Source organism: Pseudochaenichthys georgianus, chromosome 8, assembly GCF_902827115.2.
Source record: "Pseudochaenichthys georgianus chromosome 8, fPseGeo1.2, whole genome shotgun sequence".
NCBI classification, from domain to species: Eukaryota; Metazoa; Chordata; class Actinopteri; order Perciformes; family Channichthyidae; genus Pseudochaenichthys; species Pseudochaenichthys georgianus.
The window spans coordinates 3491838-3505710 of NC_047510.2; the positions used below are offsets into that span (position 1 = coordinate 3491838).

The window sequence follows — 13873 nt, forward strand, 5'->3', positions numbered from 1 at the left end:
GTCTGCTGCAGGAACAGCATGTGAAGGCTGACCACCAGGGGAGGCTGCAGCAAACTGCCCGCAGTGTGAGAAGTGGCAAATACATAAAGATTCCGCAACAGAGAGCAGGCTACACTACCAGTCAGATGCAGAACGGGACTGGCCTGAAGATACATCGACCAGAAGTGTAGATCTGCAGAAGGTGATCATGCTCCCACGAATGCCTGGTGTCAAGTCAGCTGTCTTCACAAGACGGATTGTGGCTTATCATGAAACCTTCGCGTCAGTTGGGAAAAAGACCAACAAAAAGAATACCATCTCTGTTGTCTGGCACGAGGGGATTGCAGGGCGGAGTGCTGCAGAAATAACATCAGCCTATGCAGCAGCATTGGAGAAGGAGCGGGACATCAAGCACATTGTCTACTGGGTAGACAATTGTAGCTCTCAAAATAAAAACTGGTGCCTTTTCTCTTCACTTGTGTCCATAGTCAACTCACAGACCATCTCAACTGAAGACATCACCCTTAAGTTTTTCCAGCCAGGGCACACATTTATGAGTGCGGACAGTTTCCATCATGGCGTGGAGCAGGAGATGAAGAGCAGACCAGGAGGAGTGGTCTATGATTTTGACGACTTCCTCTCTGTGGTGGGAAACTCTAATTCTAAGAAAGTTGAGGTGGTGGAGCTAAAAAATGAAGGCATCAGGGACTGGACGGATGGCCACTCTGCAGTCAAATCGAAGAAATTACCCAAACTGGCAGACCTTAAAGTTGTCCAGTTGCGCCGTGGATCAAGGAGTATGTTTGTGAAAATATCCCATGAGGAGGAAGACTTCACAGAACTGGATTTCCTGCAAAAGAAATTCAGCTAAAGATACCCACCACCTTGAGGCCACAAGACAAGGGCATAGAGGAGGCAAAGAAGAGGGATATCCTCAAGAAGCTTGGTCCCCTCATGCCACCCAACAGGAGGCTATTCTGGAGCTCCCTGCATGTGAGCAACACTGATGAAGAATAATGAGAGGAAGAACAAGAAGGATAACCATCACTAATATATGAATAAGATTAATTGTTACCAATAAGGCATTTGCATCACATTCGATTTAATCTAGTATCTAATTTATGGGAGAGAACTTTATGGAAAGAACATGAATTCTAATTTTGTATACCATCAGCATTTGCATTAAATACTATACATTTGACTTTCTATGCAAGTGAATTTATTTGTAGGATGTGACTTTTATACACTATTAGAACACATACACACTAGGCAAGGCAAGGCAAGGCAAGTTTATTTATAGAGCACTTTTCGACGCAGGGTAATTCAAAGTGCTTTACAAAAAAAAAAATGAAAGATATTAAGCATTAAAAAAGAAAAGCTAATAAAATAAACATTAAGGAAAAATACATGGATAAAAGTTACAGTGCAGTCTAAAATATGAATAGTTCAATTAAACATTACAAGAAAAAGTACATGGATAAAAGTTACAGTGCAGTTTAAGATATGAATAGTTCAATTAAAAGCAGCGACAAAAAGAAAAATCTTCAGCCTGGATTTAAAAGTAGTCAGAGTTGCAGCGGACCTGCAGGTTTCTGGGAGTTTGTTCCAGATATTTGGAGCATAATAACTGAACGCTGCTTACATCAACACTACATCATCAACAAGTTTTATTCCCTCTACGTTTGATCTGAAAACGTTAACTGATATTTAACCGAGGGTATTGTTACCTATTATTGCCATTGCAAAATCAGATGTAACTTGCAATTTAAGGAATAAGAAGAGGAGTGTTAGTGTTGTTTCAATTCAATACAACAATGGGTTTATACAATAGGTCATAATGATGTGAGTTGGTAATGCAACTTTGTCACCTTCAAATACATGTTAATTCCATCTCATATATATATATATATATATATATATATTGAGCCTAATTTTCACCATGATCACTAGATTTTATGTAGATGTTATCATTAGTAACATAAACTGATTTTATATTGTGATCAGCAACCAAGTGAGCGATTACATGGAAGTGAATGCCTTTTGCCTTGATATTACCCCTTGTTATTTTGCAGACAATGCAAAGGCAGAGTACATTAACTTCCGAAAAAAGGTCAAAGGTCAAGTTTGAGCTCAAGATTTTTATGTAGATATTTAACTTCATTAAAAAAACAAAGAATTGCAACATCTTCAATATTCTGCCTACAATTCATTTGGCTGGACAACAAAAACACTTTAAAGTCATTTTTCTCAGTTCTACACTCTCAGTCCGCCATCTTACCTTAAAGAACTCATTATACCCTACTGTCCTACTAGGGCATTGCGTTCCAAGAATGCAGGGTTGTTGGTTGTTCCTAGAGTCTCTAAAAGTACAATGGGAGCCAGAGCCTTTTCTTATCAAGCTCCACATTTGTGGAATCAGCTTCCAGTTTGTGTTCGGGCGGCAGACACCCTATCCGTTTTTAAGAGTGCGCTTCAGACCTTCCTTTTTGATAAAGCTTATAGTTAGGGCTGATTAGATTCAGCCCCTAGTTTTGCTGATATAGGCTTAGTTTGTCGGGGGACATCTTCCTTCTTCCTTCTCTCTGTCTATACCTGTGTACTCTCATGTTCCGATTAACCCAGCTTCCCCAAATGTCTTTCTTTTTGGTGTCTATATACGCTGGGATCCGGAGTCATGGATGATCCTGCGGTCCTGTGTCCTGGATCACGAGCCCTGGATCGCGAGTCGTGGCTGTGGTCCTGGATCATCGGTCCTGGATGGATATCCTCGTGGATTCATCTTCCTATTATACACACATGCATTTCCAAACATCTGGACTACCTATGTTGCAAATGTATTATCTTTTCAATTTACACACGGCATCTATTGCACGTCTGTCCGTCCTGGGAGAGGGATCCCTCCTCTGTTGCTCTCCCTGAGGTTTCTCCCATTTTTCCCTTTAAACTGGGTTTTCTCCGGAAGTTTTTCCTTGTACGATGTGAGGGTCTAAGGACAGAGGGTCTAAGGACAGAGGGTGTCATATTGTCATACTGATATTTTGTACAAACTGTGAAGTCCACTGAGACAAATGTAACATTTGTGATATTGGGCTATATAAATAAACATTGATTGATTGATTGATTTTGGGTGACTGACATTTATTGGATATTGTTAATAATAATTTGCGTTTTATTTTTTACCATTTCAGTGTTATATTTAATGTATGTAATGTTATGTAAATATGAATGAGATTTTTAAATGAAAACTATAGGCTCCACTTCCATGTATGATCAAAGTGACAAGGCAGTTCCTTGAGCTTGGCATTTCAAATAAATTGCAATTTATGTATAAAACACTTTTTTTAATGTTTTTATTTCGTACCATTGCAAAGACAATCTCTATTTATTCAACATAATGAATGTGAGTATGAGGTCAACGTCATGTATTTTGGTTTCTGCAAAAGTAAGTGACAGTACTTCCACCTTTTCTGTAGAATGACCCATATGCATTGTTTTTTGTTGCATAGTTGCACCATCAGCCACTAGATAGGACCCTATTGCAACATCCCATACACTGCTCCTCAGTGCCAAGTCAGTGCAAGTGCATGATACATGTCTCTAAACCAAGATGGACGACAGAAAGCCACATGGACCAAGTCACCCATCTATATCTTGCCAATCCTTTCATGGAAAGCGTCCCCTGCAGGTATAAAACATGTGGTGACATCAAGTAACTAAGGAATCATAGAATTAATAAATTAATAAAGTATTGATTTTATGTTTGCAGGAAATCATGATTAACCACCTCTCCACTACAGTGGACGTCATGCATCACTGGCTATATTTCAACTACAATTCATACTGGTACTGCTGCTGTTGTCCCCAGGGCCGTCCCTCCCTACAGGCAGATCTTGCAGACTGTGTGGGGCCTCACCTTGTGGAGGGGGCCTCATCTGAGGCGCACCTATGCACTTATGTGGCGCAATTAGGGTGGCGTGGCACGGTTGCGCCGCTGCGAGACTCCACTAGCACTCAAAGAACTGGGCGTGGGGCCTCAAACTGGCCCCTGGTTATTCTTGAAAATACTTAATCTGCAATATCTTTTTGGCCCGTAAATCAATATACTTATGTTATGTCATTTTAAGTTTGCACATCTTTATTTATAATTTTTTCAAAATGTACATCTCTTCAGTTCAAACCCTGAAAGCAGACCGTCCACCTGAGTGGACATATAAAAGTCTATTTGAAAAAAGTAGATTTAAAAAAAAAAACTAAAGTTCAAATCTTGTTTTTAATGCCCCAAGAGCAAAAATAACACTTTCATAATTCATGCATGAAAGGGTTAATGACACCATGGAAGCACTTTTGAAAGTAGAACTGTTGTTCAATCACTTAACCCTTTACTAGATGTAACAGGGCATGTTGTTCATGATAATTTACAAGAACCATGTTTTTAAACCGCCTCAATTGGCTGATCGTTATGAATCCACCATTTGTGATCATTTTACAGAAAGGGAAACGTTTATTCTCCATGAGGCCATTAACAGTGCGGACTGACAAGCTAGGATGTTTCTATTATCAGAACCAAAGAAATTACATTTAAAGTAACTGCCTGTTGTATTTCTCCGTTCATGTGAAACTGTTCATTTCTTAGCACTCAAAACAATACAACAATGTTTTAGTTATCCCAACCATTTATTTTGGACAGATTATTTCAACTGAAGTGAGGTTTCACATAAAACTTTTGAAAAACAAAAATAAGCGTAGGAACATAACAATGTAGGATAGCAGGTTTTGTTGACTTCAGATGCGTGTGTGTTTTCTTTTATATTTTTCAGATTGGAATGGCCCATCAGCTCATTCAGATTTCCCGTTCTAGAAACCCCTCCCATCCGGATTGGAAGGAAGGGAGGAAAGGAGACAGGGAAGGAGGGGTAGGTGAAGGGGCAGCTCCGAGGGTGTGGATCCATGTTTACATGGCGAAGAGGATGAGGAACGCCACCATCAGACAGAAGAGACCCATAGCCTCAGACAGGGCGAAGCCCAGGATGGCATAGGAGAAGAGCTGCTGCTTCAGGGAGGGGTTCCTGTGGACACAAAGGGGCAGTTTAATATACAGCTAATCAAACATCAATTTAAAAACAAAACATGATGGGACAGATATTTGCTAATCAGTCTCTTGTGCTTAAACAAAGCCATTTACATGCAAAGACATATTGGAGTATCCCCTTTACCTTTCCTCAATTACAGAGAATGTTAGGTATTGCATCTGTGGCAGCTCAGCAAATCAATTGTGGGTTTTTTCTTCACACATTTGTGTTTGATCGGCACGACTGCAGCTGGTACTGTACTCTTGGTCCTTTCAGGTCATATCTTTTGAATTCATGCAGCTTAATGAGACTTCTTTTTGAGGACCAAAAAGGGCCTATAAATACGAATAAGCCTGTGGATAAAGTGGCCCGATAACCACCATTTCTATATATCCATATTTATAAGAGATTGACCCAAGCCGATCCAGCCGCTGGGTATAGGATAATTGCCATGTACAATATATTCTTAATTCAACCATTAATCGCCTTTCACTAAACATTTGAATTTAATTTTGTTTCTCCCTTTGGATAAAATATTGCATGTCATCTTTCATCATTGTCAGTGTGCAAGATACATTTTCATGCAATCGATTAAATGCAGTGCAAACCGGAGCAGAAATGTACTTATCCATTTATGCTTTTTGCCTCCATGACCTCCCTCGGTCACTTGTTCTAGCTCTGGGTAGCATGTGCATTGGACCAAGGAATCAATTATGGTTCATTACCCATCATTTGTTCCAAAGACTTTGTATGATCGGTTTTCAAGGACAGTACATGAACTTGTTTCTGTCCACCACAGACTATTCTGTTATTATTGTGTTGCCATGCTGTAACACAAAAAAAGGTTGATACAAAATCTTGCGCAAACCAATAAGGTTTATTGGAAAAGTAAGTTCCAGGCCCAGTCTGATCTAACAGTGGTTCTCAACTGGTCAGGCCACGGGACCCTGCACTTCTTCCTTTGTCAATAGATCGCAACCCGAATCGCAAACCACTCAAATCTATTCAACAAAAAATTGCTGCAAAGCGTATATATATATATATATATTACAGCACACAATATGAATGAGAGTGGAGGACAGCGCTTATATCCCTCCACAGAACTAAAGAATGCTTTTAAATAAGGTTTAATGAGATGATGGAATCAAAGCTGAACTGTATAACATAAAAAGGCACTCATGCTGAAAACCGAACCCCTCAAGGGGGGTCTGGGGGGGATTCTCCCAGTGTTTCTTCACTCACATCTGCGACGCACTCGAAACGGGTCCGCGACCCACCAGTTGAGAACCACTGATCTAATACCTAAAATCCATATTTCCAAGATCAAGAAGGAACTTTTGGTCTTTGAATGTTAAATGTCGTCTTTAGTTTTTAATATTTGGACACACTTTTGACAGCCAGCATTATTGGGTGGATTAAAAAACCTAAATACAATTTCAGTGGCTGCACAGGACTACCGATGGCCAGATGTTGACTGAGACTGCCCCATCGACACATCAAGGTGCGGTGAATACAAGTATTGAAATGTTACCTTGCGTAGCCAATGATGAGGCTGCCGAACACTGTTCCGATTCCAGCTCCTGAGCCGGCCACACCCACTGTGGCGGCGCCGGCACCGATGAACTTGGCAGCGGTGTCGATGTCCCGGGAGACGGCGCTGGTCTGGAAGGAGCGGCTCAGGACGGCAGACTGACTGACGGGCAGCAGGGTCTGAGGACAGAGAGGACACACTAATGTACAGGCTGCTGAGCTGATGCAATCAATTCATTCCAATGTATCCACTGTCAGCTGTACATTACCCTGCAATATCAAAATATGATATTTGAAATAAATGATAATGGTGCCAGTATATCCACACATCTAAAAATTCCAATCAGAATAGTTTATTTATCCCTGGGTCAATAGGTTTTAGGGAGCGACCGATGTGGCTTTTTCAAGGCCGATACCGATTATTAGTCATCAAGGACACCGATATACATTTGCAGTAAAATCAGAAATCTTGGTGTCAAAATGTAGAACAACAAACTCCAACTCAACTTCTTTGAAATGCATTCAAGCATATATTATGTTTAATGAACTTTTAAACATCTTACAACTAGTTTCCTCTGTGCCCTTTTCTTTAGTGCAGCCATCTGCTATGAGTTAGAGAGAAGAAGTGGGGCTGCAGGCTGACATGCTTAACGAACAATAATACTTAATTCATTATATCAAACCAATGCCGGTCTGTCTAGCATAAAATCCCAATAAGCTGCTAGCAACTGCAACACACTAGTGCTAGCTAATGTTTGGCAAACTATTAAAAGTGAGGCTATTGAGAACCGCAGTGACGCGTCCTAAAACCCGGATGTAAACTCCTTCCGGTTCCTTCGTCAAAAACGCAATGCAATGTCTCCATACTGTAGGATCTAGGGAAATATCTGGAAATCAGGTCTGTGGTTGAGAAACATTTAAGAGACGGATCACGTTTTGTTCATCCGGATAATCTCCACATGTCTATCCTACCTTTATAATTTCGAATCATAAATCTAGTCGCAAGAAGCAAAATGCTAACGTTATGCTATAAAGGAACTACAGCTGGGTCGCTGCTTCAACGTCACGCCGACTAAGATCCATATTCAAAACTACAGAATCTAAATGGAACAAGTTGAAGTGTTTGTTGGAACACTTTAGAGGAGGCAGGGACTTGCTCTCAAGCAGAACAGAAACTAACTTAGAGGTTTACGTGTTCGGTGTAATGACGTAAAACGGCCTCCACAGCTTCTGTAGTCCTATTCAGCCACTCGGTAACAAGCATCGTTTCTCAGACACGTACACTCTTCAGAAATCACCAGCGCGGTCACTGCTGATGGTTTAATGTCGTAGAACAAACCGTGATCCGTCTCTTCAATGCGTCTCAAACGCAGACCTTATTTGGAGCTATTTTCCAAAACCCTATGGAGAAAACGCATTGCTTTTTATCGAAGGAACCGGACGTGGTAAAAATGCTAACTTACTTCCGGGTTTTAGGACGCGTCACTGCGGTTCTCTATCACAGTAGACCCAACGTTAGTCTAGCCTCACTTCTAATATGTTGCTAAACATTTGCTAGATACATGTTGGCTAGCGAATGAGCTTCACATATCAACCTGAAAAACTGTGAGGCTCCACTCGCAGCCCCTCCCCCTCTGCTGCGAGACGCTGCACGCACCCCCAACTCTGACTGACTTCCCGCGTCCCTGTGTAACTGGGAAGCTGATAGAATTGGATCAATAGATCGTGCTGTTTTTGCAGCTTCAGCATAGGGGAGAGGGATGTTTATTGAACTTCGGGTTAACACATGTATGGCTCTGCCGCTCAGCGCTGCTGCTTGCCTCAGTCTGTGTCTGCGTTCTTTCGCACCTGCCTGTCATCTGAGAAGGTCCCGCCTCTCTGGCTGGCAGCCCAGAACATCTTCCGTGTGGATTGACACTTCAGTAATAGCCTATCAGATAGCACTGTGGGCGGGACATTGCTCGTGTACAGAGAGTGGTGACTGCAGCCAGAGAAACGGCCGCATCAGTGCCAACATTTTATCAGGTTTAATTTGATAAAAAAAAAAGGCCGATACCGATAACCGGTCAAATGGAGAATATCGGCCCTGATAATCGGCCAAGCCAATAGGTTTCATGATATATGGTCCATTTAAAACTATAAATAATTGGCTGATGGTGAATTAAGTGATATTACTTAACATGTAATGCTAATTAATTGTAAGTTAATGTTAAAATGTTGATAACCTGAAACCATTAAAGGTCCCATGTCATGCTTTTCCAGTTATCACCCGTCCCCTTGTTGTTATGTAGCTTTTTCTGCATGTAAACGGTCTGCAGAGTCAAACCCTCAAAGTGCACCCTGTAGCGAGTACAACTCTAACACACCGACGACCAAATGGTCCAATCCGTGGAGCTCCTCACACTCAGCCTTATCTTTTCTCAGGCTGTGTGTGTGCTCAGGCTGAGTTCCGCGCTGTCTCACAGACCCCACGCAGCAACCAGGAAACGACCCCAGTAATCCAGCTCACACTGTCCGCTCCTCGAGCCTCAAAGGGCGGAGCAGCGAGCCCCGCAACGTCGCCCCAACACGGCACCCAGACCCCACGCAGCATTCTCATCTGTTTCTCATTACTGGTGTCATTTCCTGGTTGCTAACAAACGCCATTGTAAAACATAATCACTGATGTTCTGCTGTAACGGTGGTGGACTCATCAGAACAGAGTGGCCGAGCTGACCAATCAGAGCACATTGGGCTCACAGGGAGGGGGGGCAGGAGCTCCAACAAGCCGTGTAGGACAGAGTGAATACACAGACTATACAGAGATGCTGTGAGAAACCAATGTGAGTTTGGAACATTGAACAATATAAATCTATTCTAGTCGAACTCAACAATGGAATTATGATCAGGAGAAATGGCCATGACACGGGACCTTTTAAAACACTACATTTTTGTTCACAAGTGTTATTTAGAGATCTTTATCCAAAATCTGTAATATTCAGTCTTTTCTCAGTTATCTGATGTGGGTGAAATGACAAACTACAGGGTATAAAGTTATTTGTAAAATTATAATCTATCCAAGTGTATATTATCCGCATTACAATAAGTGGGATACAGTGCTATATTTGTTATTATTGTCCATCCCAGTACTTGGCTCAGTGTTGAGAAGACCTAGCCATTCAAAGACATCTGAGTGCAGGGGGGGGACTGACCTGCTGCTCCACTGAGGCTTCAGGTCTGTTGAAGAGGGAGACTGAAGCCGGCCGGGCGAGGATTCTGGACCCCCCACGCAGCTAGAGACAGACAAACATTTTCAATTACAAAATATTAAAACTTTACAATTTCATTTCAAACCTTTATTTAACCAGATTGGTCCCATTGAGATCATAGATCTCTTTTTCAAGGGAGACCTGCACATTGAAGTTAATAAACTAAAAGACTTGCATTCAATTATTATTTTTAGAATAGGATCATGTAAGGTATAAAATGGGCATAAACACTGCAATCCTTCTTGCATGAAGGAAAGACTTTAACATCCATAACACTGGATCCTGTCAAAAATAATGAACATCATTTAAAAAAGCAAATGTATAAAATGATACGTTTAACACGTGTTCAAGTGACTGTAACAGGTCAAAGTAAAACGGATGAACCCAGCTACAGTGATTCCATAGTGGTTCCTCAATCTGAAGAGATCTCGTTATACTGTTCTTCCATGGCATCTATCCCATAATCACTGCAGGCAATTGTGCAAAGCATTAAGCAAAACAGCTGTAGTGTTCATTTCCCATTAATAAAATGTCAGAATGAATGTCCATAATGATCACCCATAGAACTACATTAAGGTGCCCAACTGCACTGCAGTGATTTTCAGAGGGTCCTTTGACCTCCACAGCACCTCCATGACTGAGATGCCCTACATGCTGCAGGTCGACTGACAGCCACCAGCTGGGCAACTGACATACAGAGAACTGACAAAACATGGCTGTGATTCATAACTACAGTGTCCTTGAACACAACAAAGGATGCCAAAAGTTAATACAGACATGACACTGAAATGTAACATTGTGGGTTCCATGGGTAGGTTTAAATACATCCACAACATAAACTACATTACAGTTTAAAGCTTTACAACTCATTTCCCCAACACAACATGTATTGAGAACATGATTCTGGAAAGGTATAAAAGATGACTTACCACAGCTGGAGAAGTGACGAACTTGGCGCAGGCGTACATGGCTGGAAGCTGGAGAGAAAAGTAACAGTCACAAAAATTAAGCCAGTTTGAAGAATGAAACCATTCAATTAGTCATTTTAATTATATTTGTTTGAATCAAAATACAAGCATTTTCTGCTCTCCCTTCATATTAAGTGTTTTTTAGATGACAATTCCTTTCATTTGGAGTTTGACCTTTTTATTAATCACTGAATGTGTTGCTATTTTATTAATGTAGTCACTTCTAATTAATCAAGTAGTAGATACTTGTTAAAGCTGTTCAGCAATCATATATTGCACTTTCGAGATCATATAGACTGTTCACACCACCAACAGCTGCCAGACAGGTGTTACAACAATATACACATTGTAGGTGCTTAAGCAATGAGTCCCAAGGACAAATTGAATTCTTGTTCATCAGGGGACACTTCATTCTTGAAATTGTGCAGCCATGCTAAATGAACAGGGTTCAGAAGGAGGCTGCTGCTCTGTGCCATTGATGTTCTGACCTGCAGCTAAACAAAGAAGCTACCTTATGTTCACAGCTCAGGGTCAAAGGACAAACACTCATCCAAGTAGTTCTCCCATGTGAAATAAAGCAGTTCCTGGCTAAATCAGACACAATCCACAGAAGGGATATAGACTATGCCAAAGGACAAGTCAAGCAACAAGTTGATCCAGAAGAAACAGGTATGTTGCTCCTGTCCAGCTCAGACAGAGGGTTAATCCAATTGCACAGACTACTGCAAGGATCAACTCTAAATGTGCACACATGCTGCACAATGAATGGCTTTAACACTCCCACTTTCAGACGCCATTAGCTGAAACCTCGAGGAAGTTGTGAGGTAAAGTGAAAAAGGATTTGTGGAAACACTAATATATTTTACAATTGCTGCAGTGCAATAAGGCAGGTTAACTCACATTGTTATGACCCCTGCTTAGCCCTTGGTTTGGTTGTAGAGCAGTGGAAGTGGAGGAGCTAAGCTAAGTTGCTAAGCTAACCAGTTCTGCAGACTTGAAGGTCAAAAATGAGCCACATACGGTCACATTGGGCCAGGACAACCGAGGTTCAACCCCTGCTGTAATGAAACGTAACCGTGCTGTACTGCATTGGCAACGGGAGATGTGACTCCACAAGTCTCAGACAGGGATGTCCTTGTAGCAGCGGAGTGATTCGGAGCTCGGTAGGCCCAAAGTGTCAGACATTTTGCATTCAAGCCCCTGTCAACGAAGCCTGCTCGCGCTGTTCTGTGTGACCCGCGACTTGCACCAGCAGTAACGTCGCATCTGACACATGGACTGGGCAAAACCCAATTATTCTGTCTTATGGCTCCATTACATGTCACATAGGTGAATGAAGACCACACATGACTATAGCTTCAGAGCTCATTCCCACAACCAAGTCTTTGAATGGCCGACGTAGCATGCTAGCTACCAAATGTTAGCAATGACAGCTAGCTTTCCAAACAATTCCTTACTACTCGCACGGTCGATTTTTAATGCCAGAAGGAGATGCATTAACAACACAGACTACAGTTAGAACATATGAAGTGTATGAGATATGAAAGGCATATCTTACCGGTTTGTTACGGCTTTCGGAGGGTCCGGGATAATCTGCTCGAGCACACAGCGGCAGTCAATGAATGTAGGAGAGGAAAGAGTGTCACCTTGTTATTTATAAGCTCACTGTCTACGTCCTAAACGCTCATTGGTCAGAGAGAACCCTCCTTCGTTCATCATTCGCTCATCATCATGTGACAACTTTCTGTCTAGCCTATGGGGTAGAGCTTTATTGAACTACCGTGTTTTTGACTGGCAGGGAGGTTTCCTAGGGCGGGACTAAAGATCTTTCATTAATTTAATTGGACAGGATTGCCGGGAATGACGAATTTAGAAGCAACTTTTCAAAGCACATCCAGTGTCCTATGTACCTATTGGTTAGTCTATGGGAAGTCCCGCCTTAAAAAAAAGGAACTCTCTAATAATAGTTCCAACTGTCACTACCTATGACACTAGCCTCATCCCAATACCCCTCCTCGACTCCTCTTTTCCCCTCCTCCGGGGCCCTTTCTCATTTCTCGAACTCCCCTCCTCGACTCCTATCCTCGAGACTTAGTCCCGCCCACAGGAGATGCGAGCGGAGTAGCCGAGGAGTGGAGCCGAGGAGAGAGGAGGGGAAGCAGCAGGCGGTTCGAGAAATGAGAACTCCTCTCCTCTGAGCGGTCATTTTAAAGAGACGTCCATCAATGATGACAGGAGGCACAGAGACGCCCTCTGTCTGATGGACAGATGTGTTCATGACGACTTATATATTTACTTTTAATTCATTCACAGAGCGGTATAATGAGACAATAACAGGCTACAGATTCGGACACACACACACACACACACACACACACACACACACACACACACACACACACACACACACACACACACACACACACACACACACACACACACACACACACACACACACACACACACACACACACACACACACACACACACACACACACACACACACACGTATATTTGTATATACATATATACCATTTCAGAATCAAACAGAGCACTCTCTCTCATAATAACGTAGAGACTGGATATATCCCCCCTCCCTCTCCCCTCTCTGGTCGCTACAATGAGGAAAATAAATGACGGGCCAAAAGTTTTATTTACAAGTATTAAAAGTAAGCAGAGGACACCAAACCAACTGAGACATGTCTGTCCGCTGAATCTACGCACACACTGTACCACACACACCTACACCACATTATAGGTGCGTGTGTGCTCCTAAAGCATAATCAGGATACAGCCGTTTTGTATTTTATTATGTGAAGCACTAAATGGTTTTAGAAAACTATCGACTCTTTGTTTGTTATGGAAGCCTATGGAAGCCCATTTCACTGCGGTCAAGCCAGCCTCCACTTGGGAAAACACAGTCAAGCCAGCCCGCACGTGATATTGGGGTGCGCGAATATTAGAAGCATTACGGTAAAATCCCAGCTCTTACTCGGTCAATAACAAAAGCACCTATAAAAACAAACCAAACATATTAAATTAAGAAATATGTACTATATAATGTGATCAATAATTATTT

The 13873-nt window shown here is 41.9% G+C and overlaps 1 protein-coding gene across 1 annotated transcript; it reads right to left on the bottom strand.

Moving 5' to 3' along the window:
• Positions 1 to 4634: 4634 nt before the first annotated feature.
• On the bottom strand, positions 4635 to 12461 carry atp5mc1 (ATP synthase membrane subunit c locus 1). The gene is made up of 5 exons (XM_034089699.2): positions 12353 to 12461; positions 10756 to 10803; positions 9770 to 9850; positions 6580 to 6758; positions 4635 to 5045 (listed from the first exon to the last, which is right to left on the bottom strand). Exons 2-5 carry the CDS (start codon positions 10792 to 10794, stop codon positions 4931 to 4933), a joined length of 414 nt encoding a protein of 137 aa, XP_033945590.1. The 5' UTR covers positions 10795 to 10803; positions 12353 to 12461; the 3' UTR covers positions 4635 to 4930.
• Positions 12462 to 13873: the final 1412 nt, after the last annotated feature.